Here is a 26,473-nt window from a genome sequence, read left to right as displayed (position 1 = left end):
TTCACGTGTTTACTTTTGAACTGTACATTTGTTAGCACTTGTTTTTATAACAAACAAACAAAACTGTTTGCTTCCTTTTACTTGTATAAATATTCCAGTGTGTCTTCGTGTTTCTTATTCCACAGGAATACGCTTTAGTATGGAAGCAAACAGAGAGACGCACTGTTCCAGATGTTGCATATAAACATCCCTAACGTAAGGTTGACCCATGGATGACTCCGGATCAGCTGAGCAAAGTTCCCGTCTTATCGTCGTGACCTCGGATGACTCCCTCGACCCAAACTCGTCACCTGCAAGAACGACATTCTCGCTGAGTCAGCGTGTCCTCCATGGGCTCGCCGGGGTCGTCGTGGTCGTTCACCTGATCTCGGGGTTCTGGCGAAGCAGGACGTGCGAGAGAAGCTCCGACGTCTGCCGCAGACAGCGACTCAACTCCTCCAGCTTCTGCTCCATGGAGATGATTCTCTGCTCCAGCCCACGGTACGAGGTGTTCCAGTTGGCGCTCAGGTCGCACATGATCATCTGCATCTGGGGTCGCGTTCACCAGGACGAGGAACATCAGAGAAATGTGAACGTTTCGTTCAAAAGTGTTGATGGAAATGGAAAGTTTGTTACAATTTGGAAAACTATTAGTTAAACGTGTATTTCTGCATCAGCGGCCGCTTCAAAACTTGCGACTTTACTGTACGAATCAATAAAGTAAAGGAAAATAAATGAAATGCCATCAAAAGTGTTAAAGTTCACCTAATATGAAAACCCAACTCTCCTGACTTATTACTCAATAAAGTGCAGGTGTCCTCCCCTAGAAACCCTAAATCAGTTAAGAACCTACATGTTAATTAACGAAATAAATATTTATGTAAACATGGTGAGAGTTACTTCTGCCTTTAGGTGTTTTTCTAATGTGTACTTTAAGCAGCAAACCTTATTTTTATTATTCATTTTTAATGTACAAAACGGGAGTTTTAGGAGTTTGAAATGTACGTGAGTCCTTGAATGCAACTCGTGTTTTTGTGACCAATCAGAGCAGAGTGGGCGTGGTTGCTTGGACAAGACTTTTCTTCTCAGCCATAACGGCAAATGTTAAGTGGGCGGGGCTTAAGCGTCATTTCTAATGTAAATATCTTTATCAAATGAGAGTTTTGTGCAAAAAGAAACTGATGAGTATAATAGAGTATAATCGAGTATAATAGAAATCCTAGAACCATTTAAGACACACTTAAATCAGCACATTAGGTGACCTTTAAACTTTATTCTTGTCTCTGGCGTGACTTCCTAACTACCAGGTCATCTACATTAACAACCCACGACTTGTTTTATTACCAACGGTTCAGATGTTTCTCGAAGCTACGAACGGCTGAGACGACAGAGATGTGAGAACCACGGACTTGTTGTTTAAACAAGGTCAGCGTTGACACGGATGTTGAACGTTTGTGTCTTTAAAACATGTGTTGAACGTTTGTGTCTTTAAAACATGTGTTGAACGTTTGTGTCTTTAAAACATGTGTCGAATGTTTGTGTCTTTAAAACATGTGTTGAACGTTTGTGTCTTTAAAACATGTGTTGAACGTTTGTGTCTTTAAAACATGTGTCGAACGTTTGTGTCTTTAAAACATGTGTTGAACGTTTGTGTCCTCAAAACATGTGTTGAACGTTTGTGTCTTTAAAACATGTGTTGAACGTTTGTGTCCTCAAAACATGTGTTGAACGTTTGTGTCTTTAAAACATGTGTTGAACGTTTGTGTCTTTAAAACATGTGTTGAACGTTTGTGTCTTTAAAACATGTGTTGAACGTTTGTGTCTTTAAAACATGTGTTGAACGTTTGTGTCCTCAAAACATGTGTTGAACGTTTGTGTCCTCAAAACATGTGTTGAACGTTTGTCTTTAAAACATGTGTTGAACGTTTGTGTCCTCAAAACATGTGTTGAACGTTTGTGTCTTTAAAACATGTGTCGAACGTTTGTGTCTTTAAAACATGTGTCGAACGTTTGTGTCTTTAAAACATGTGTTGAACGTTTGTGTCTTTAAAACATGTGTTGAACGTTTGTGTCTTTAAAACATGTGTTGAACGTTTGTGTCCTCAAAACATGTGTTGAACGTTTGTGTCTTTAAAACATGTGTTGAACGTTTGTGTCCTCAAAACATGTGTTGAACGTTTGTGTCTTTAAAACATGTGTTGAATGTTTGTGTCCTCAAAACATGTGTTGAACGTTTGTGTCTTTAAAACATGTGTTGAACAATTGTGTCTTTAAAACATGTGTTGAACGTTTGTGTCTTTAAAACATGTGTCGAACGTTTGTGTCTTTAAAACATGTGTCGAACGTTTGTGTCTTTAAAACATGTGTTGAACGTTTGTGTCTTTAAAACATGTGTTGAACGTTTGTGTCTTTAAAACATGTGTTGAACGTTTGTGTCTTTATAACATGTGTTGAATGTTTGTGTCCTCAAAACATGTGTTGAACGTTTGTGTCTTTAAAACATGTGTTGAACAATTGTGTCTTTAAAACATGTGTTGAACGTTTGTGTCTTTAAAACATGTGTTGAACGTTTGTGTCTTTAAAACATGTGTTGACCCGCTCGTGTTGTGTTGTCTCTCACCTTCGGCAGGTCCACCATCTCGCTCACGTAATCTCGCAGTTTTCTCTGTTTCAGGCGTAGATGTCGGAACCTGTCGAGGAAACGAACGTTTGTGTTCATTCTTTTAACGACGAGAGAATCTCTTCCTCCATGCGAGCGACAGGACGTCACGTCTGACACCAACATGTCTGACTCGTGTTCTTCGCAAATCAAAACAATATGAGCCGAGTTTTTATGAAGTTGAATCATTAACACACTTGAACACCGTCTGCATTCCCTCGAGTGTGTGTTTCTGTGGGTGTGCGTTTAAGGGGTGTGTGTGTGTGTTTAAGTGTTATATTGTGTGTGTGAGGTGTGGGTGTCTATGTGTGTCTAAGTGTGATTGTGTGCGTGTGTGAGGGGTGTGTGTGTGTCTAAGTATGATATTGTGTGTGTGTGAGGAGTGTGTGTATCTGTGTCTAAGTGTGATATCGTGTGTGTTTGTGTGCGTGTTTGAGGGGTGTGTGAATGTGTGGGTGTCTAAGTGTGATATTGTGTGTGTTTGTGTGCGTGTGTAAGCTCTGGGTATGTGTGCATGTGTGTGAATGTGAGGGTTGTATGTGAATGTGTGTCTGTTGTGAGTCTGAATGTGTGTGTGTCTAAGTGTGATATTGTATGTGTTTCTGTGCATGTGTGAGGGGTGTGTACGTGTCTTATTGTGATATTGTGTGTGAGGGGTGTGGGTGTGAGTGTGTGAGCAGTGTGAGTGTGTCTAAGTGTGATATTGGATGTGAGGGGTGTGTGTGTGTGTTGTGTGTCGGAGTGTGTGTATGTGTGGCTAAGTGTGATATTGGGTGTGTTTGTGTGCGTGTGAGAGGGATGTGTGTGAGTTGTGAGTCGGAGTGTGATATTGTGTGTTTTTGCGTGCATGAGGGGTGTGTGTCTAAGTGTGATAGTGTGTGTGTGTGTGTGTGTGTGTGTGTGTGTGTGTGTGTGTGTGTGTGTGTGTGTGTGTGTGTGTGTGTGTGTGTGTGTGTGTGTGTGTGTGTGTGTGTGTAGTCCTGGAGCTAATGAAATCATTGAGAGCACAAGTGTTCAGACATTCTTGGCCCACATGAACTCGCGAACCAGCGCCGGCGACTGAGAGGTTGGTCATGTTGACACTTAGTTAACGAGCCGTGAAGCGTTCGACTCACACTCTGATGGCTTCCAGGAGGCAGCGCTGGTGTCGCCGGTGCTCCCCGCGGCTCCCCTTCACCAGGTGAGCCCGGTGTAGCAGCCAGCACTCCCTCAGGACGTTGGCAGCCGCGTGGCGGATCTGGAGACCGAGACGTGATAAAAAAAAGAAGGAGATAGTGCTGATGAAAACTAGGGCTGTAAGAACATATCGATACACAACATTTTATTTTTAACAACAGCACTGTGTTGATTCCTTTTTCTGGTTTATCTATTTATATACATTTCATTGTTGATCATTTTTTAAATGTACAATTCACGTGAAAAGGATCGTGGCATTTCTTTATTTTTGTGTCGCAATTAAACCCCCTGGCCAGTAGATGGCAGCACTGATTACGTCCTACGCAGCTAAAGGATGAACGAGATCCCCGTTTATGACTGAGGACGAGAGGATACAGTGGACTCCAGAAGCAATGAGTCTCAGTTTAATTTCAGTTTATTTATTAAAGCTGATGTTTGGATGTAGTTTGGTTTTAAAACAAAATGAAAGCAGTTACGGCTTTGTTATCATGGTATCGTGATACGTATCGTGATACTTATCGTGATACTTATCGTATCGTCAGATTCTTGCCAGGACACACCCCTCAAGAAAACCCAATGACCAGACTCTGGCTGACATTATGCTCATTAGACGTAAAAACAATCGTTACTTTGGGTTCACGTTCATATGAATTTCAACGGTTTCTTGTGTATGTTTTCCTTTCCTGGAGCTCTCGGAGCGTCGGTTCCATCACGTGGGTCGCACTCTACTCTTTGATTCTATTCACGTCTGTTTGTCTTCCTGTACGTGTCCTGTGATGATGATGTCACGGCGCTCTCTGTCCAGAGGGTTATTAATAGACCGCCTCGGTGTCCAGATGTCTTCCTTGTTCCCGTCGGTGTTACTCCGGCGCAGGAACACGCACGGACACGCACACGCTCGAGCGAAAACGATATTATTGACAGGATGCAGCCGAGGAGGAAACGCCCGTATCCTCCGACGCACGATGTGAACACGACGAGAAAACTTTCGCAATCAGGGTTTCTTTTAAAAATAGAAAGTGATTTTTTTTCCGAAATCCGAGAACCCGCAGAAGACAGTTGCATCCTCGCATCTGTTTCCTGTCCCGAGATGACGCGTTACTTTCCTGAGGTGCGATTACTTCCAATTTCATGCTTTTGTTCCACCGCGTTTCCCGCACGATCTCGTCGTCCGGTGGATTATTTTGGGGAAAAAAAACGGTTATAAAAGGAAACAAAACATTGAAAGGTCGGAGAAAGTTGTGACGTCTTGTTTCCCGCTTTAAGAACCGAAAAAACAAAGATGAAGGTCATTTGAGAATCTTAAAAAGTGGCAACTTATTTTAATTGTGATGTTTATTCGTGTTTTGGAGGGAATTCTTAAGATACGTCTAAAAAACACATATATAAGTTATTTTTTTTAGAAACACGAATAAACATCACAATCAAAAGAAATTGATACTTTTTAAGATTCTCAAATGATATTCACAAAATTCTAATTTCTCATTTTGTGGACTAATGTTGGATTATTTAAATTTTTTAAAGTTGTAGACAAAAATGTTTGTTCATTAGCGAGTTGTCTTCGTCCAAAAAGACACTTAAAAACATCCAAATACCTTCATACTGCTCGTCTGTAACGTCCATTTTGTGTTGAAGCCTCGACATGAAGAATTGCTCTCGAAAAAATGTAAACAAGTCTATATTTCAAGCTTGTTTGTAGCAGAAGCTAACGGGCTAACATGCTACATACACAGTAAACACTCCTTCCCGGGCAGACACTGGCAGTTCTCACGATATTTAACCTGCAAGTGTGTTTTTATGGAGGAAACTTGGGTGAACTGTAACTTTTTAAAAATCTTTTAATGTAGCATAGGCTAGCTGCTAGCTAAACGTGTCGTGCGCGAACGTAACGGAGCACTACTGCCTCCTGGTGTCCGACTAAGCTCACTGCGATCAAGGATATTTCAAACGCTTTAAAAAGGTAACGAATGAGATGAAGTGTACGGCAAAAACATTTGGGTGAACAATAAAAAGAACGGTTACCCCTTTAGAGATCTGGATGTCCAACATGAAGAAGTGAACGTGTTTCTCTCCTTTGTTCAGCGCTAGCTTCTTCGTGACGACCGCGACCAACATGGCCGTGCACGCCACGCCCTGCAACACAACACACACCAGTGTCGTCATTGAAAGTCTCTTGAACACTTTCTTTGTGCTTGAATGATTAGTTGTCGACACCTCGATATGTTCTGATGCCGTGATGTGACGACAAATGTTTGGAAAGCCACACATGGATTTCTCCAGATGTAAGAGCACGAAACGTACCTGGTTCGCTCTTGTTGTTGGCGTCGGGCAGCACGGGAGGAAGAAAAGAGTTAGTTTGAACCAGATCGAAAGATTCATTCACCGGCTGTCGTGAGATGTTCTAATTTCGAGGGCTTAAAAAAATGGATATAATATCTTCAGCTGGTCCAGGGTCTGCCCTTGGCTTCCACCTAGTGGGTTGAAACTTCTCACTAGGAAGTCAATCAGGATTTATCTTGATCTACTACGATCGCCATTCTTTCCTTCAGACAACGACTGTGCAACCAAGTAGTTGATCTGAAGATATAACGTCCAAAAGCATCTGAGAGGTTTGGTTAATTATTCATTAGATCGTGGATACTCTTAAAAAACACAATACATTGAAGAAAACGTCAATATATCCATAACTGTAAAAGTTTCCTCACTTTCCTGTGAAGTTTGAAACACCTACAATCCACCTGGTCCCCTGTTTTAATGCATGGACATGGAGTCAAAGGTCAAAAAAAGCAAAACTCCAAATCTCCTGACAGGTAGTGAATGTTCTTCTCTCAATACACAGTAAGTTCCTCCTCATGACCATGTTTTACACTTATTACTTTATAAAGTTGCTCTGAAATCTGGGCGAACAAGGGGTTACAAGAGTCCATTATGATGTAATAATGGCTTCACTCCTCCAGCTGTAATCACGCTTTGTTTATACAATGAGTCCTTGGGGGGTGGATTACGCGCTGTGACAAAACTCCATGCTTGACCAATCACAGCAGAGTGGATGTGGTTATGGTCAACAAGATTTTATCTCCAGAAAAACAAAATCTGTGTCTCAAATCTCACACTTCTCTTAGTGCACTGGTTAGTATCATCAGGATAGTGTACGTACTAACTAGTAACTAATTCTCCACAGATAGTTTGTCTCAAATCAAACTCTGCTGCTACACACTAACAGGAAATGACGCGACAGCTTCTTCTTATACTACTATTTAACGATGATTTCAACCAGCTGTAGGAACACTAGCGACACCTGCTGGCAGCACGTTTGGTTTCAAGAAATATGAGAAATATTGGCGAAATATTTACGCCGGTATCAGCAGCGAAGACGTGTCATCCTCATACTGCTGCTGAATATACACCTGTAAGTATATGAATATATAAAGTGTCCATCGATCCATACTCAGTTTTGTGGGGGTTTAAGTGACAATTAAGTGTGTATGGAGCACTACATTTCACATACTAAGAATTGAGACGCACTTATGCACTAAAAATAGTTTGAGTGTGTGATTTGAGACACAGCTGAAGTGTTTTCAGTGGGCGGAGTTTAAGATCATTTTCTAATGTCAATATTTCAATGAAAAGAGAGTTTTGTACAAACACACACTGATGGTACAATAGAGTCACATATCACAACAACAACACACACACTGATGATACAATAGAGTCACACATCACAACAACACACACACTGATGATACAATAGAGTCACACATCACAACAACACACACACTGATGATACAATAGAGTCACACATCACAACAACACACACACTGATGATACAATAGAGTCACACATCACAACAACACACACACACTGATGATACAATAGTCACACATCACAACAACACACACACACTGATGATACAATAGAGTCACACATCACAACAACACACACACACTGATGATACAATAGAGTCACACATCACAACAACACACACACACTGATGATACAATAGTCACACATCACAACAACACACACACACTGATGATACAATAGTCACACATCACAACAACACACACACACTGATGATACAATAGTCACACATCACAACAACACACACACACTGATGATACAATAGAGTCACACATCACAACAACACACACACACTGATGATACAATAGAGTCACACATCACAACAACACACACACACTGATGATACAATAGTCACACATCACAACAACACACACACACTGATGATACAATAGAGTCACACATCACAACAACACACACTGATGATACAACAGAGTCGCACATCACAACAAAACACACACATATATACCCACTTTAACACACACACACACACATACATCACTTTTGCCTCAGTGACAAATGTTATAGTGAGGATGGATGATTTGCTTCATGATCAGTGTGTACGTCGCTGCTAAATTACATTTTAAATCACGTAAACGTAACAGAAGTGACGTAGGATCTGAAGCACTCTGTGAAATACTGACGAGAAACGAGACCAAGAACGACCCAGAAACGTCCTTGAAGACGTCGTCTCGAGCGACGGAAACAGTTTGTATTTCTTCTAATCGAAGCCGATAAGCTTCGGCAGGAGTCGACGGTGACACAACAATCTCGATGCAAAACTCTGTTGTCGTTACCATGACTCCGGCGAAGAGACACACCGTCTTGCCACAGCTGGTCTGCGGCGCCACGTCCCCGTAACCCACCGTCAGGAAGGTGATGGCGATGAGCCAGAGCGCCGTCTCCATGCTGCCCGTCGACACCGGGATCTGTCTTCAGGAGGAGGACGAGAGACTCGTTGTTATTGTTCGAGCGACGTTTCAACACAATAATACATTTTAAACATTTATTTGTTCAGGCTTTTCCTTGATTTACTGAGACTCCTGTGTTGTTCTCAGTATTATCTTGATCTTTAAAGTTTATATTTTATTGAATATTGTTTTGATTTGAAGCGCTTTGTGACCCTGGTCTGGAAAAGCGCTATATAAATATAACTTACTTACTTACATTTAAAACATGATGGACTAGTGGCGTCTATCGGTATTACACTTTTAAATCATGAAGGATAAATAGAAAAACGCAAATATAAAAGTGACGGAAAGAAAAAACATTGTATGCGCAACAATAATTGTGTTTATTGTCAGGTATTTTTTTGCCTTTTTTTAAATTAATTTGCAAATAAATGCATTAATTTAACATTTTAATTGAACATTATTTGTTCCTAAGGATACTGAGTCCAAAATGCTACGTCATGTTTTGATAAAAAGTGAAAAAAGAGGCGAAACATCTGAAAAAGTTAATCTATTAAAATATTTAACTTAGGTTGATGAACACGATCTGGATCTTGTAATCCATGTGTTTGTGTCGTTTAGTTTATTTTAGTGTCTAAACTAGAAGGATGTGTCTCGCCTGCAGTTCATACAAAACTCAGAAAACTGCAGCCAGAATTCTGAGCCGCTCTAGTAGAAGAACTCACATTTCTCCGATCCTTAAAAACTCTTCACTGGCTACCAGTTTCTTTCAGGATCATTTTAAAATTCTGGTTCTTACTTTCAGATCTATTCATGGTCAGACCTTCCATCAGTGATCTGATCCAGACTTACACCCCAGCTCGGGCTCTGAGGTCTGTGGATCAGAATCTACTGATGGTTCCTGAACTTCTGGACCAGAGGAGAGAAATCCTTCCAGACTGTTGCTCCTAAGATTTGGAACCATCTCTGTGTTTGATGATCTACTGACTCCTTCAAGAAACATCTGTGTTTGATGATCTACTGACTCCTTCAAGAAACATCTGTGTTTGATGATCTACTGACTCCTTCAAGAAACATCTGTGTTTGATGATCTACTGACTCCTTCAAGAAACATCTGTGTTTGATGATCTACTGACTCCTTCAAGAAACATCTGTGTTTGATGATCTACTGACTCCTTCAAGAAACATCTCTGTGTTTGATGATCTACTGACTCCTTCAAGAAACATCTGTGTTTGATGATCTACTGACTCCTTCTATAAACATCTGTGTTTGATGATCTACTGACTCCTTCTATAAACATCTGTGTTTGATGATCTACTGACTCCTTCAAGAAACATCTGTGTTTGATGATCTACTGACTCCTTCAAGAAACATCTGTGTTTGATGATCTACTGACTCATTCAAGAAACATCTGTGTTTGATGATCTACTGACTCCTTCAAGAAACATCTGTGTTTGATGATCTACTGACTCCTTCAAGAAACATCTGTGTTTGATGATCTACTGACTCCTTCAAGAAACATCTGTGTTTGATGATCTACTGACTCCTTCAAGAAACATCTGTGTTTGATGATCTACTGACTCCTTCAAGAAACATCTGTGTTTGATGATCTACTGACTCCTTCAAGAAACATCTGTGTTTGATGATCTACTGACTCCTTCAAGAAACATCTGTGTTTGATGATCTACTGACTCCTTCAAGAAACATCTCTGTGTTTGATGATCTACTGACTCCTTCAAGAAACATCTGTGTTTTATGATCTACTGACTCCTTCTATAAACATCTGTGTTTGATGATCTACTGACTCCTTCTATAAACATCTGTGTTTGATGATCTACTGACTCCTTCAAGAAACATCTGTGTTTGATGATCTACTGACTCCTTCAAGAAACATCTGTGTTTGATGATCTACTGACTCCTTCAAGAAACATCTGTGTTTGATGATATACTGACTCCTTCAAGAAACATCTGTGTTTGATGATCTACTGACTCCTTCAAGAAACATCTGTGTTTGATGATCTACTGACTCCTTCAAGAAACATCTGTGTTTGATGATCTACTGACTCCTTCAAGAAACATCTGTGTTTGATGATCTACTGACTCCTTCAAGAAACATCTGTGTTTGATGATCTACTGACTCCTTCAAGAAACATCTGTGTTTGATGATCTACTGACTCCTTCAAGAAACATCTGTGTTTGATGATCTACTGACTCCTTCAAGAAACATCTGTGTTTGATGATATACTGACTCCTTCAAGAAACATCTGTGTTTGATGATCTACTGACTCCTTCAAGAAACATCTGTGTTTGATGATCTACTGACTCCTTCAAGAAACATCTGTGTTTGATGATCTACTGACTCCTTCAAGAAACATCTGTGTTTGATGATCTACTGACTCCTTCAAGAAACATCTGTGTTTGATGATCTACTGACTCCTTCAAGAAACATCTGTGTTTGATGATCTACTGACTCCTTCAAGAAACATCTGTGTTTGATGATCTACTGACTCCTTCAAGAAACATCTCTGTGTTTGATGATCTACTGACTCCTTCAAGAAACATCTGTGTTTGATGATCTACTGACTCCTTCAAGAAACATCTGTGTTTGATGATCTACTGACTCCTTCAAGAAACATCTGTGTTTGATGATCTACTGACTCCTTCAAGAAACATCTGTGTTTGATGATCTACTGACTCCTTCAAGAAACATCTCTGTGTTTGATGATCTACTGACTCCTTCAAGAAACATCTGTGTTTTATGATCTACTGACTCCTTCTATAAACATCTGTGTTTGATGATCTACTGACTCCTTCTATAAACATCTGTGTTTGATGATCTACTGACTCCTTCAAGAAACATCTGTGTTTGATGATCTACTGACTCCTTCAAGAAACATCTGTGTTTGATGATCTACTGACTCCTTCAAGAAACATCTGTGTTTGATGATATACTGACTCCTTCAAGAAACATCTGTGTTTGATGATCTACTGACTCCTTCAAGAAACATCTGTGTTTGATGATCTACTGACTCCTTCAAGAAACATCTGTGTTTGATGATCTACTGACTCCTTCAAGAAACATCTGTGTTTGATGATCTACTGACTCCTTCAAGAAACATCTGTGTTTGATGATCTACTGACTCCTTCAAGAAACATCTGTGTTTGATGATCTACTGACTCCTTCAAGAAACATCTGTGTTTGATGATCTACTGACTCCTTCAAGAAACATCTGTGTTTGATGATATACTGACTCCTTCAAGAAACGTCTGTGTTTGATGATCTACTGACTCCTTCAAGAAACATCTGTGTTTGATGATCTACTGACTCCTTCAAGAAACATCTGTGTTTGATGATCTACTGACTCCTTCAAGAAACATCTGTGTTTGATGATCTACTGACTCCTTCAAGAAACATCTGTGTTTGATGATCTACTGACTCCTTCAAGAAACATCTGTGTTTGATGATCTACTGACTCCTTCAAGAAACATCTGTGTTTGATGATCTACTGTCTCCTTCAAGAAACATCTCTGTGTTTGATGATCTACTGACTCCTTCAAGAAACATCTGTGTTTGATGATCTACTGACTCCTTCTATAAACATCTGTGTTTGATGATCTACTGACTCCTTCTATAAACATCTGTGTTTGATGATCTACTGACTCCTTCAAGAAACATCTGTGTTTGATGATCTACTGACTCCTTCAAGAAACATCTGTGTTTGATGATCTACTGACTCATTCAAGAAACATCTGTGTTTGATGATCTACTGACTCCTTCAAGAAACATCTGTGTTTGATGATCTACTGACTCCTTCAAGAAACATCTGTGTTTGATGATCTACTGACTCCTTCAAGAAACATCTGTGTTTGATGATCTACTGACTCCTTCAAGAAACATCTGTGTTTGATGATCTACTGACTCCTTCAAGAAACATCTGTGTTTGATGATCTACTGACTCCTTCAAGAAACATCTGTGTTTGATGATCTACTGACTCCTTCAAGAAACATCTCTGTGTTTGATGATCTACTGACTCCTTCAAGAAACATCTGTGTTTTATGATCTACTGACTCCTTCTATAAACATCTGTGTTTGATGATCTACTGACTCCTTCTATAAACATCTGTGTTTGATGATCTACTGACTCCTTCAAGAAACATCTGTGTTTGATGATCTACTGACTCCTTCAAGAAACATCTGTGTTTGATGATCTACTGACTCCTTCAAGAAACATCTGTGTTTGATGATATACTGACTCCTTCAAGAAACATCTGTGTTTGATGATCTACTGACTCCTTCAAGAAACATCTGTGTTTGATGATCTACTGACTCCTTCAAGAAACATCTGTGTTTGATGATCTACTGACTCCTTCAAGAAACATCTGTGTTTGATGATCTACTGACTCCTTCAAGAAACATCTGTGTTTGATGATCTACTGACTCCTTCAAGAAACATCTCTGTGTTTGATGATCTACTGACTCCTTCAAGAAACATCTGTGTTTTATGATCTACTGACTCCTTCTATAAACATCTGTGTTTGATGATCTACTGACTCCTTCTATAAACATCTGTGTTTGATGATCTACTGACTCCTTCAAGAAACATCTGTGTTTGATGATCTACTGACTCCTTCAAGAAACATCTGTGTTTGATGATCTACTGACTCCTTCAAGAAACATCTGTGTTTGATGATATACTGACTCCTTCAAGAAACATCTGTGTTTGATGATCTACTGACTCCTTCAAGAAACATCTGTGTTTGATGATCTACTGACTCCTTCAAGAAACATCTGTGTTTGATGATCTACTGACTCCTTCAAGAAACATCTGTGTTTGATGATCTACTGACTCCTTCAAGAAACATCTGTGTTTGATGATCTACTGACTCCTTCAAGAAACATCTGTGTTTGATGATCTACTGACTCCTTCAAGAAACATCTGTGTTTGATGATCTACTGACTCCTTCAAGAAACATCTGTGTTTGATGATCTACTGACTCCTTCAAGAAACATCTGTGTTTGATGATCTACTGACTCCTCCAAGAAACATCTCTGTGTTTGATGATCTACTGACTCCTTCAAGAAACATCTCTGTGTTTGATGATCTACTGACTCCTTCAAGAAACATCTGTGTTTGATGATCTACTGACTCCTTCAAGAAACATCTGTGTTTGATGATCTACTGACTCCTTCAAGAAACATCTGTGTTTGATGATCTACTGACTCCTTCAAGAAACATCTCTGTGTTTGATGATCTACTGACTCCTTCAAGAAACATCTGTGTTTGATTATCTACTGACTCCTTCTATAAACATCTGTGTTTGATGATCTACTGACTCCTTCTATAAACATCTGTGTTTGATGATCTACTGACTCCTTCAAGAAACATCTGTGTTTGATGATCTACTGACTCCTTCAAGAAACATCTGTGTTTGATGATCTACTGACTCCTTCAAGAAACATCTGTGTTTGATGATCTACTGACTCCTTCAAGAAACATCTGTGTTTGATGATCTACTGACTCCTTCAAGAAACATCTGTGTTTGATGATCTACTGACTCCTTCAAGAAACATCTGTGTTTGATGATCTACTGACTCCTTCAAGAAACATCTGTGTTTGATGATCTACTGACTCCTTCAAGAAACATCTGTGTTTGATGATCTACTGACTCCTTCAAGAAACATCTGTGTTTGATGATCTACTGACTCCTTCAAGAAACATCTCTGTGTTTGATGATCTACTGACTCCTTCAAGAAACATCTGTGTTTGATGATCTACTGACTCCTTCTATAAACATCTGTGTTTGATGATCTACTGACTCCTTCTATAAACATCTGTGTTTGATGATCTACTGACTCCTTCAAGAAACATCTGTGTTTGATGATCTACTGACTCCTTCAAGAAACATCTGTGTTTGATGATCTACTGACTCCTTCAAGAAACATCTGTGTTTGATGATCTACTGACTCCTTCAAGAAACATCTGTGTTTGATGATCTACTGACTCCTTCAAGAAACATCTGTGTTTGATGATCTACTGACTCCTTCAAGAAACATCTGTGTTTGATGATCTACTGACTCCTTCAAGAAACATCTGTGTTTGATGATCTACTGACTCCTTCAAGAAACATCTGTGTTTGATGATCTACTGACTCCTTCAAGAAACATCTGTGTTTGATGATCTACTGACTCCTTCAAGAAACATCTGTGTTTGATGATCTACTGACTCCTCCAAGAAACATCTCTGTGTTTGATGATCTACTGACTCCTTCAAGAAACATCTCTGTGTTTGATGATCTACTGACTCCTTCAAGAAACATCTGTGTTTGATGATCTACTGACTCCTTCAAGAAACATCTCTGTGTTTGATGATCTACTGACTCCTTCAAGAAACATCTGTGTTTGATGATCTACTGACTCCTTCAAGAAACATCTGTGTTTGATGATCTACTGACTCCTTCTATAAACATCTGTGTTTGATGATCTACTGACTCCTTCAAGAAACATCTGTGTTTGATGATCTACTGACTCCTTCAAGAAACATCTGTGTTTGATGATCTACTGACTCCTTCAAGAAACATCTCTGTGTTTGATGATCTACTGACTCCTTCAAGAAACATCTGTGTTTGATGATCTACTGACTCCTTCAAGAAACATCTGTGTTTGATGATCTACTGACTCCTTCAAGAAACATCTGTGTTTGATGATCTACTGACTCCTTCAAGAAACATCTGTGTTTGATGATCTACTGACTCCTTCAAGAAACATCTGTGTTTGATGATCTACTGACTCCTTCAAGAAACATCTGTGTTTGATGATCTACTGACTCCTTCAAGAAACATCTCTGTGTTTGATGATCTACTGACTCCTTCAAGAAACATCTGTGTTTGATGATCTACTGACTCCTTCAAGAAACATCTCTGTGTTTGATGATCTACTGACTCCTTCAAGAAACATCTGTGCTTGATGATCTACTGACTCCTTCAAGAAACATCTGTGTTTGATGATCTACTGACTCCTTCAAGAAACATCTGTGTTTGATGATCTACTGACTCCTTCTAGAAACATCTCAAGACACTTTTATTTGAGCTTTTTCTGAACTGTCTTGTTGCCGCTGATCATCTGCTCTTATCTTGATCTTTTGAAGTATATATTTTAACTGTGTATTGTTTTTGATTGTTAAAGTACTTTGTGACCCTGGTCTAGAATCATCTTCACAAATAACCGTTACTTTACTTAACTTTTAAGTGAAAACACTTTTCAAAATGTGAGGACATGTCTTGACAGGAAAGAGTGAGAGATAAACAAAGTGTGTTTTCCTTCCTGTGGAGATAATGTCGTTGATACCTTGAACACTTTTACTCGTGCAGTACTTTACAGCAGTTTGACTCTAATCAGCCCGAAGAGAAACAAACACGAAACTCTCAACAGTTTGTTGAATAACTTATTCAAATCATGAGTTTTTAAATATATGAATATACTCTATTTGTCTATGACTCATATTTACTCTCATGTCATGACATACAGATACTAAAAGATTTTAGTGTATATTTATTCAAGGTCACAAGTGTTTTTGTATCTGAGGTTTGTTTGTTGTTGTGAGTCACGTCCAGAGTTGATTACTGTCATGTCCTTCAAATGACATGTTTACTGGACACGACTTCATCCGTGACTGTGATGTCAGTGAAACCATGACTTGTGAGTCGATGACTAAACACACAACACTAACACGAGTGTGAAAAACAAAGTATTCGCTGAAATATTGCAAAATATCTCTTCACGATACTGTATCGATATTTTATTAGTTATTTATTTTTGCTTTAAAATCTTATATTATTTGTAATCGTAGGTATTTTATTGTTTACATTTCAATACATTTTGTATAAAATACCCTTTTATTATTTAACACTGTTTGTTCATTTTTGTGTTGCAAATAAACGTCCAGCCACTAGATGGCAGCAGTCATTACGTCCTTCGCTCCTAAAGGAACAATAAGATACTGTTGACGATACTGTATCGATATTTAAAATCATTTACAGAGTTAAGTACTGGACAATACTACACATATATACTTGATACTAGAGTATCACTATATATTGTTTACCCTTTATCGAGATACTTAGGGTATAGACAGATTCTTGACAAAATACAGACTTGTGTGTGTAGGTGAGTGTGTGTGTGAGTGTGTGTGTTTGTGTAGGTGAGTGTGTGTGTGAGTTTGTGTGCGTTTGTGTGTGTAGGTGAGTGTGTAGGTGACTGTATGTGTGAGTGTGTGTGCGTTTGTGTGAGTGTGTGCATGTGTGTAGGTTAGTGTGTGTGTGTAGGTGAGTGTGTGCGTTTGTGTGCGTGTAGGTGAGTGTGGTTGTGTGTGTTTCTAGGTGAGTGTGTGTCAGCGTTTTTGTGAGTGTGTGCGTGTATGTAGGTGAGTTTGTGTGTGTGTGTGTGTGTGTGTAGGTGAGTGTGTGTGTGCGTTTGTGTGAGTGTGTGTGTGCGTGTGTGTAGTTGAGTCTGGATGTGTGTGTGTAGGTGAGTGTGAGTGTGTGTGTAGGTGAGTGTGTATGTGTGCGTGTAGGTGAGTGTGTGTGTGTAGCTGTGTGTGTGTGTGTGTGTCTGTGTGTGTGTGTGTGTGTGTGTGTGTGTGTGTGTGTGTGTGTGTGTGTGTGTGTGTGTGTGTGTGTGTGTGTGTACCTCTCACACAGTGTGAGCATCCAGGACGTGGTGAGCCAGAAGAACAGTATGAAGCCCAGTAAGGTTCTGGTCGGATACTTGTTCATCAGAACCTTGAGGACGAAGCGGAAAGTGAAGTTGATGTTGTTGAGCGAACCGATGCTCCTGTAGGAGGCGCTCAGGAGCACTTTGCTGTGCAGCAGCACGGCCCGGTGCACCAGGTACAGACGCAGGAACATCAGCACCGAGGACAGCAGCTCCAGGTCGGCCAGGATCCCGGCGCCGCGCTCCGGGTCGCACAGCGGCGCCGCCGAAGACGAGTTGGCGTGAAGCTGCAGGTACGAACCCACGGGGTGAACGGAGCAGACCGTCAGCTCCAGAGCGATGACCAGGATCCTGGGGCTGCTCATGGCGATACGCCAGTCCACCTGGTGGTGGTCCACGACGAAGAGCTGGTAGAAGATGATACATGATGTCACTTCCTTTTATTCATTAATTCATAATAAATGTTACAGTTTACACTTTTATTCATTAATTCATAATAAATGTTACAGTTTACACTTTTATTCATTATTCATAATAAATGTTACAGTTTACACTTTTATTCATTATTCATAATAAATGTTACAGTTTACACTTTTATTCATTAATTCATAATAAATGTTACAGTTTACACTTTTATTCATTATTCATAATAAATGTTACAGTTTACACTTTTATTCATTATTCATAATAAATGTTACAGTTTACACTTTTATTCATTAATTCATAATAAAGGTTACAGTTTACACTTTTATTCATTAATTCATAATAAAGGTTACAGTTTACACTTTTATTCATTAATTCATAATAAAGGTTACAGTTTACACTTTTATTCATTCATTTATAATAAAGGTTACAGTTTACACTTTTATTCATTCATTTATAATAAAGGTTACAGTTTACACTTTTATTCATTAATTCATGATAAATGTTAAAGTTTACACTTTTATTCATTAATTTATAATAAATGTAACAGTTTACACTTTTATTCATTCATTTATAATAAATGTTACAGTTTACACTTTTATTTATTCATTTATAATAAATGTTACAGTTTACACTTTTATTCATTCATTCATAATAAATGTTAAAGTTTACACTTTTATTCATTCATTTATAATAAATGTTAAAGTTTACACTTTTATTCATTCATTCATAATAAATGTTAAAGTTTACACTTTTATTCATTCATTTATAATAAATGTTAAAGTTTACACTTTTATTCATTAATTTATAATAAATGTTACAGTTTACACTTTTATTCATTCATTTATAATAAATGTTACAGTTTACACTTTTATTCATTCATTTATAATAAATGTTAAAGTTTACACTTTTATTCATTAATTTATAATAAATGTTACAGTTTACACTTTTATTCATTCATTTATAATAAATGTTACAGTTTACACTTTTATTCATTCATTTATAATAAATGTTAAAGTTTACACTTTTATTCATTCATTCATAATAAATGTTAAAGTTTACACTTTTATTCATTCATTCATAATAAATGTTAAAGTTTACACTTTTATTCATTCATTCATAATAAATGTTATAGTTTACACTTTTATTCATTCATTCATAATAAATGTTACAGTTTACACTTTTATTCATTCATTTATAATAAATGTTAAAGTTTACACTTTTATTCATTCATTCATAATAAATGTTACAGTTTACACTTTTATTCATTCATTTATAATAAATGTATAATAATTGTTCAATTCTATATTAAAAAAATGTTTTTGGTTTGGGTTTCTTTTGTATCATTTATTAGAAAAAAATGTTTTTTTATTTTAAATATTTTTTTGTACACGTAGAGTTTACTATAACAATTAAATCTTAATGAAAAATGTAATATTAGTACCAAAAATACATTGATTTTGAAAATGTTCCAGCTTTTTAATTCAATTGTTAAAAACACAATTTCTATGTTGAAAAGTTTAATTGTTTTTTAGATTTTCTTAATAATTTATTTTCAAAGTTTTTTAATTGATGTGTTTTTTTATACACATAGAGTTTACTTTACTTATTCCAGTTATTCAAAAATAACAATTATAATCTCAATATTTTTTAATGCATAGCCTTTAAATTTGATAAAAATCAAAATATCAAAAATATATTTTTTTCCACATAGAGATTGATAATATATATATATATATATATATATATATATATATATATATATATATATATATATATATATATATATATATATAATCCAATTATTTAAAAACAAATGTTATAAATCCACAATTTTTACATTTGCAGCTTTTGAATTCAATATCAAAATGTAACCTTAACCCTTTGTGTTATCTCAGGGTCAATGTGACCCAAAGACCCGAAAACAAACGTGTTTGTGGTATCCCTTGTGTTACCTCAGGGTCAATGTGACCCAAAGACCCGAAAACAAATGTGTTTGTGGTATCCCTTGTATTATCTCAGGGTCAATGTGACCCAAATACCCGAAAACAAATGTGTTTGTGGTATCCCTTGTATTATCTCAGGGTCAATGTGACCTAAATACCCGAAAACAAATGTGTTTGTGGTATCCCTTGCGTTATCGCAGAGTCAGTGTGACCCAAAGACCCGAAAAAAACGTGTTTGTGGTATCCCTTGTGTTACCTCAGGGTCAATTTGACCATAAGACCCGAAAACAAGTGTGTTTGTGGTATCCCTTGCGTTATCTCAGAGTCAGTGTGACCCAAAGACCCGAAAACAAACGTGTTTGTGGTATCCCTTGTGTTACCTCAGGGTCAATGTGACCATAAGACCCGAAAACAAGTGTGTTTGTGGTATCCCTTGCGTTATTTCAGAGTCAGTGTGACCCAAAGACCCGAAAACAAACGCGTTTGTGGTATCCCTTGTGTTACCTCAGGGTCAATGTGACCATAAGACCCGAAAACAAATGTGTTTGTGGTATCCCTTGTGTTATCTCAGGATCAATTTGAGTCAAAGACCCGATAACAAATGTGTTTGTTGTATCCCTTGTGTTATCTCAATGTGACTTTAAGACCCAAAAAAATGTGTTTGTGGTATCTCTTGTGTTATCTCAGGGTCAATGTGACCTCAAGACCCGAAAACAAATGTGTTTGAAATAGCCCTTGTATTATCTCAGGGTCAATGTGACCCAAAGACCCGAAAACAAATATGTTGACCTATTTATGGAAGCCAGGGAGGTCGTTGACCTTGACCCTGAGACAACACAAGGGATAAAAATATTGTTTTCATTCCTTGGACACAACTTTTGACAGAATTTTTTATTTTTTATTCATATAATGACGAAAAATATGTTTGACTTTAATAACTGAGCTACAGTGACATTAAGATAAATGATACTTTGAAAATATGGAAATATTTTTTAAAAACTGTTCTTAATAAAGTAAATGTTTCCGATTGAGTTTCATGACAAACAACGTGATGATATTTTTTTGTTCGATGAGTTGAAGTTTGTTTACGATGATGCGTCACAGAAATAAAAGACGGAAACTCTGAGATGTTTAACTCGATATTCAACGTTTACCGCGTTCGTCTGGAATGAAGCCTGGAAGGTATTTTTCATGCTTCAATCAATCGAATAAAAACACTAATATTAAAGAAAACAACCTCAAATGTTTGCTCTGAGCCAAGAAACGACTGTGTCTCTGCGGAACAATCACCGCGCCCTCGTCCGCTCGCTATCTCTTCGCTGCACTCGCACACTTCAGTGTCTGCAGTACGAACCCCTGACAACCGACTAGCTTGTGTAGTACACATGAGTGTCCACCAGGTTGAAATAAAAGCAGATATGAGCTCAAGGTCATCATCCCAGGAGATGATACTGGTTATTTTTTCATGTCAAAAGTCAGTTTGCAGCTGAAGACCAGACAGTGATGGAGATCCTTCACCATCAGACTTGTTTCTGTGTTAGAAAAAAGTTGATTTAACTTTGTATTTATTGTGGTTTTAACCCTAAATATGTTGTTGTGTTGTTTTTCAAGATTGTTTTCACAATTTCTTGCTTCTGAGAGTCATTTAATCTTTTTCTTAACGCCAAGGAGGTCGTTGACCTTGACTCCGAGACAACACAAGGGATACCACAAACACATTTGTTCTCGGGCTTTTGGGTCGCATTGACCCTGAGACAACACAGGGGATACCTCAAACACATTTGTTCTCGGACCTTCGGGTCACATTGACCCTGAAACAACACAAGGGATACCTCAAACACATTTGTTATCAGACCTTCAGGTCACCTTGACCCAGAGACAACACAAAGGATACCTCAAACACATTTTTTTCTCGGGCCTTCGGGTTGCACTGACCCTGAGAAAACAGAAGGGATACCTCAAACACATTTGTTCTCGGACCTTCAGGTCACATTGACCCTGAGACAACACAAGGGATACCTCAAACACATTTGTTATCAGACCTTCAGGTCACCTTGACCTCGAGACAACACAAAGGATACCTCAAACACATTTTTTCTCGGGCCTTCGGGTCGCACTGACCCTGAGACAACACAAGGGATACCTCAAACACATTTGTTCTCGGACCTTCGGGTCACATTGACCCTTAGACAACACAAGGGATACCACAAACACATTTGTTCTCGGACCTTCAGGTCACATTGACCCTGAGACAACACAAGGGATACCTCAAACACATTTGTTATCAGACCTTCAGGTCACCTTGACCCAGAGACAACACAAAGGATACCTCAAACACATTTGTTCTCGGACCTTCGGGTCACATTGACCCTTAGACAACACAAGGGATACCACAAACACATTTGTTCTCGAGCTTTTGGGTCGCATTGACCCTGAGACAACACAAGGGATACCTCAAACGCATTTGTTCTCGGGCTTTTGGGTCGCATTGACCCTGAGACAACGCCAGGATCATCGTCTTGACCAGATGATCCTGTAGAAGATCCTCACGGTTGACTTGTGAATTGGATGTCAGTTTGTGATGTTCATCTGAGCATGTGACCTTGAGAAGAGGTGACCTTGAGAAGAACTCACCCTGACGTCCTTGTAATGATAGGCAGTGACGAGCAGCAGCAAACAGCCGGTGGACAGACTGATGCAGCAGTTGATGACCACACTGGAGAGCTGTGGACGTGAGAACAAGGGATTAGAATCGAGCGTGAAGCTCCACCATCACCACACAGAAACGCTCCAGGAGTAGAAATATTAACATCTAATCATGAGAGAAGAAGAAAAACGTCTTCAGAAAAGTCTCCTGAAGGAAGTCTGAGGCTGAAGGTCGTGACCTCTGGAGATAATGAAAGTATGATCTTCTTGTTTCCTTCAGGCTCAAAACCTTCAAAGATCCAGAAGCACAGAGAGAGAAAATTCACTTCAAATGTGGGGGAAAAAAACTCCATAAATATTGTTTTTTAAATGCAACTGTATGACGAAAATCTTGATTTAAAATGTTTTACCAATTAAACCTAATTAACTTATACTGAGTTATTGAGTTATATATATACAGTATATACTGTATATATATATACTGTATATATATATATATATATATATACAGTATATACTGTATATATATATACTGTATATATATATACTGTATATATATATATAGGGTTGTGTATGAGCAAGAACATGAAAAAACAATATGTGTCACGATACCATAATATCACGATATATCAAAATATTGTACTTTTAAATACTATAAAAACAAAAATCAAATTATATATAGGGGTGTTGGGTGCCTTCGGGTCACATTGACCCTGAGACAACACAAGGGATACCTCAAACACATTTGTTCTCGTGCCAAAAGAAACATGTTAATTAAAACAAAAAATAAATGCTGTCATTGACATTTATGCCCCTAATATTTTTTTATTTTTTTAAAATGAAAGCATGATTTATTTTTTTAATATTCTAAGTTCAAGCTCATCCCACAGTTGAAAATGCCACCCCGTAACACTTGGCTATCACAAAGACACTGTTTCTTTAGATGACATCACAAACAGCACTAATATATTCATCAATATGGCTGGAGTGATGTGATTTAACATCTCTTTTTTTGGTCTGTTAAGATAAACCACCACACATGATAGACACAGTTTGGGAATGATCCCCCCGTAACACTCTCTGGCTATCACAAAGACACTGTTTCTTTAGATGACATCACAAACAGCACTAATATATTCATGAATATGGCTCTAGTAATGTGATTTAACATCTCTTTTTTTGGTCTGTTAAGATAAACCACCACACATGATAGACACAATAGGGAAATAACCACCCCATTACGCTTTCTGGCTATCACAAAGACACTGTTTCTTTAGGTGACATCACAAATAGCACTAATATATTCATCAATATGGCTGGAGTAATGTGATTTAACATCTCTTTTTTTGGTCTGTTAAGATAAACAACCATACACGATAGACACAGTAGGGAAATAACCACCCCGTTACACTTTCTGGCTATCACAAAGACACTGTTTCTTTAGATGACATCACAAACAGCACTAATATATACATCAATATGGCTGGAGTGATGGATGTGATTTAACATCTCTTTTTATGGCTGTTAAGATAAACCACCACACATGATGGATACAGTGGGGAAATAAACACCCCGTAACACTTTCTGGCTATCACAAAGACACTGTTTCTTTAGATGACATCACAAACAGCACTAATATATACATCAATATGGCTGGAGTGATGGATGTGATTCAACATCTCTTTTTATGGCTGTTAAGATAAACCACCACACATGATGGATACAGTGGGGAAATAACCACCCCGTTACACTTTCTGGCTATCACAAAGACACTGTTTCTTTAGGTGACATCAAAAACTGCACTAATTTATACATCAATATGGATGGAGTGATGTGATTTAACATCTATTTTTTTGGTCTGTTAAGATAAACCACCACACATGATAGACACAGTAGGTAAATGACCACCCCGTAACACATCCTGGGTCATCACAAAGACACTGTTTCTTATGATGACATCACAGCACTAATACATACATCAATATGTCTGGAGTTCTCAAGATGACTCATAAATAAATGTCATTTATCTTATCTTTTTGCTCTGTTAGGCTAAACCACCCCGCAACACATGAAGGATACAGTAGGGACAGACCACCCCGTAACACTTTGAATATTAAGGTATCATTTATAAACTCCTATTCATAGAGTTCCTCAGAAAATGTTTTCCTATATCAATAGTTTTCGGAGCATCGTCAGTTCCACAGTGGAGTTGCTAATCCCAGCGTTCCTTCCCTCGGGGTCTAATTTCGTGGGAATATCAGGTTCATTATTGACGGCAGTATTTCCATGGATTCTCCACGGATCGCAGTCGCTTACACATGCGAGTCTTTGCTGGCGCTGTAATCAATGGCGGCGTACGATAAAGGGGGTCGGATGCGTGCTCCGGAGCTTTTTTCCACGGGGGTCGGGGAGGGTTGTTGGGGGGGTTAATGATTGTGGGGCCCGGGGTTGTTATCGTGGAGGGATCTGTGCGTACGCACTCACTAATCAGGAGGTCGGGAAGGTTCAGGGCGCAGGTGTGGAGGCGACTCCCGATGCTGGAGGAAACTTTTCCGAGTCCGAATTCTCACGCCTCGGCAGCACCAGACAGACTCCAGAGCTTCCAGGGTTAACGAAGAAAACATCAAGTATTGGCAGCGCTTTGTGTCTGAAAAACTCACTCGTCAAGAAGGTTCAAGGACCAGGAGCAGGTTTTTCCAGGACCGGTTTCCCGATCTGGGAACGATCCCAGATCAAATTGACTTTATAATCGCACACAGAAGAAACTTTTGTCCAGGATTAATGGATGAAAAAAGTTGTGTGTTTTTAATGCTACACACTCCTACACAACCGTGATTAACGACTGAGACGTGTGAGCTTTGATTCTTACCTTTTATATCAGAAAGTTTCTTAAGCTTTTATGTTCTTTAGTTTAACGTCAGAATTATAATCAGAGACGGATAATCCATCCATCTATCATCCATCCATCCATCCATCCATCCATCCATATATCCATCCATCCATCCATCCATCCATCCATCCATCCATCCATCCATCCATCCATCCATATATCCATCCATCCATCCATCCATCCATCCATCCATCCATCCATCCATCCATCCATCCATCCATCCATCCATCCATCATCCATCCATCCATCCATCCATCCATCCATCCATCCATCCATCCATCTATCATCCATCCATCCATCCATCCATCCAACCATCAATCCATGTATCTATCCATCCATCCATCCATCCATCCATCCATCCATCCATCCAACCATCCATCCATGTATCTATCCATCCATCCATCCATCCATCCATCCATCCATCCATCCATCCATCCATCATCCATCCATCCATCCATCCATCCATCCATCCATCTTTCCAGCCATCCATCCATCCATCCATCCATCCATCCATCCATCCATCCATCCATCCATCCATCTTTCCAGCCATCCATCCATCCATCCATCCATCCATATGTTACCATGTCCAAGTGTACATTCACCTACTTTATGACCATCAATCAATCAATGTTTAACTGTGAGAATAAAATATAAAACCTTTATTTTCTCGATCACTTTAATTTCACTTAACTAGAGTTAACATGGAATATTTTTAGATAATTAATGTTTCAATAAACAAAGTATATCTGATCAAACACGAGCTGGTAACGATTGTTTTTATGTGTCTTACGAAATGTCTTTAAAATGCCTGTTTCTACATTTATTTTTAAATAAAAAAGTAGCAAATGAGTCACAGATGACTGTTGTTAACTGAACATCAGATTAAAAGATCAATCGTTTGTTCCTCGGAACACTGGAGCGCTAACGTACCGTGTGAACGTACGGACAGATCTCCGCGTGCACGACCATGAGCAGGATCCCCAGCAGCGCGGCGCCCAGAGCCAGCGCGCACAGACGCTTCTTGTCCTCCAGCAGAACCTTCCGGTCCCGCAGCCGGTACAAGTCTTCTCCCTCCATCGGAACCAGCCGCCTCCCGGGCAGCGACAGCGGCACCGACACCTGCGTGGAGTCTGCGCCGCGGATCTCACGGCTGACGCACTTCATCCTGCGCGTCCTCGCTGCGCCCCAGACCCGCTGGACTCACGGTCTGGACTCACGGTCTGGACTCATGGTCTGGACTCATGGTCCGACTCGGATCCCGTCCAGAGCTCGA

General features: G+C 38.8%; 1 protein-coding gene across 1 annotated transcript; it reads right to left on the bottom strand.

The window, feature by feature from the left end:
• Positions 1-64: 64 nt before the first annotated feature.
• On the bottom strand, positions 65-26,473 carry LOC148062951 (intermediate conductance calcium-activated potassium channel protein 4-like). Its single transcript, XM_087812985.1, has 9 exons — positions 26,131-26,473; positions 22,299-22,388; positions 17,272-17,702; positions 8,470-8,605; positions 5,837-5,947; positions 3,754-3,875; positions 2,600-2,669; positions 362-528; positions 65-290 (listed from the first exon to the last, which is right to left on the bottom strand). Exons 1-9 carry the CDS (start codon positions 26,362-26,364, stop codon positions 287-289), a joined length of 1,365 nt encoding a protein of 454 aa, XP_087669111.1. The 5' UTR covers positions 26,365-26,473; the 3' UTR covers positions 65-286.

Source organism: Callionymus lyra, chromosome 17, assembly GCF_982586985.1.
Source record: "Callionymus lyra chromosome 17, fCalLyr1.hap1.1, whole genome shotgun sequence".
Classification (NCBI taxonomy): Eukaryota; Metazoa; Chordata; class Actinopteri; order Syngnathiformes; family Callionymidae; genus Callionymus; species Callionymus lyra.
The sequence above is the reverse complement of the archived record's forward strand: the minus strand, read 5'-3'. Positions and strand labels throughout refer to the sequence as shown.

What these genes read in the sequence shown, in the direction of transcription:
- LOC148062951 (XM_087812985.1), bottom strand. Translation starts at nt 26,364, where the DNA reads ATGAAGTGCGTCAGCCGTGAGATCCGCGGCGCAGACTCCACGCAGGTG. An exon ending in ATCATTACAAGGACGTCAGG is followed by an intron (nt 17,703 to 22,298) that starts GTGAGTTCTTCT and finishes ATCTTCTACCAG; the next exon opens with CTCTTCGTCGTGGACCACCA. An exon ending in CTCCTGGAAGCCATCAGAGT is followed by an intron (nt 2,670 to 3,753) that starts GTGAGTCGAACG and finishes TTTCCTCGACAG; the next exon opens with GTTCCGACATCTACGCCTGA.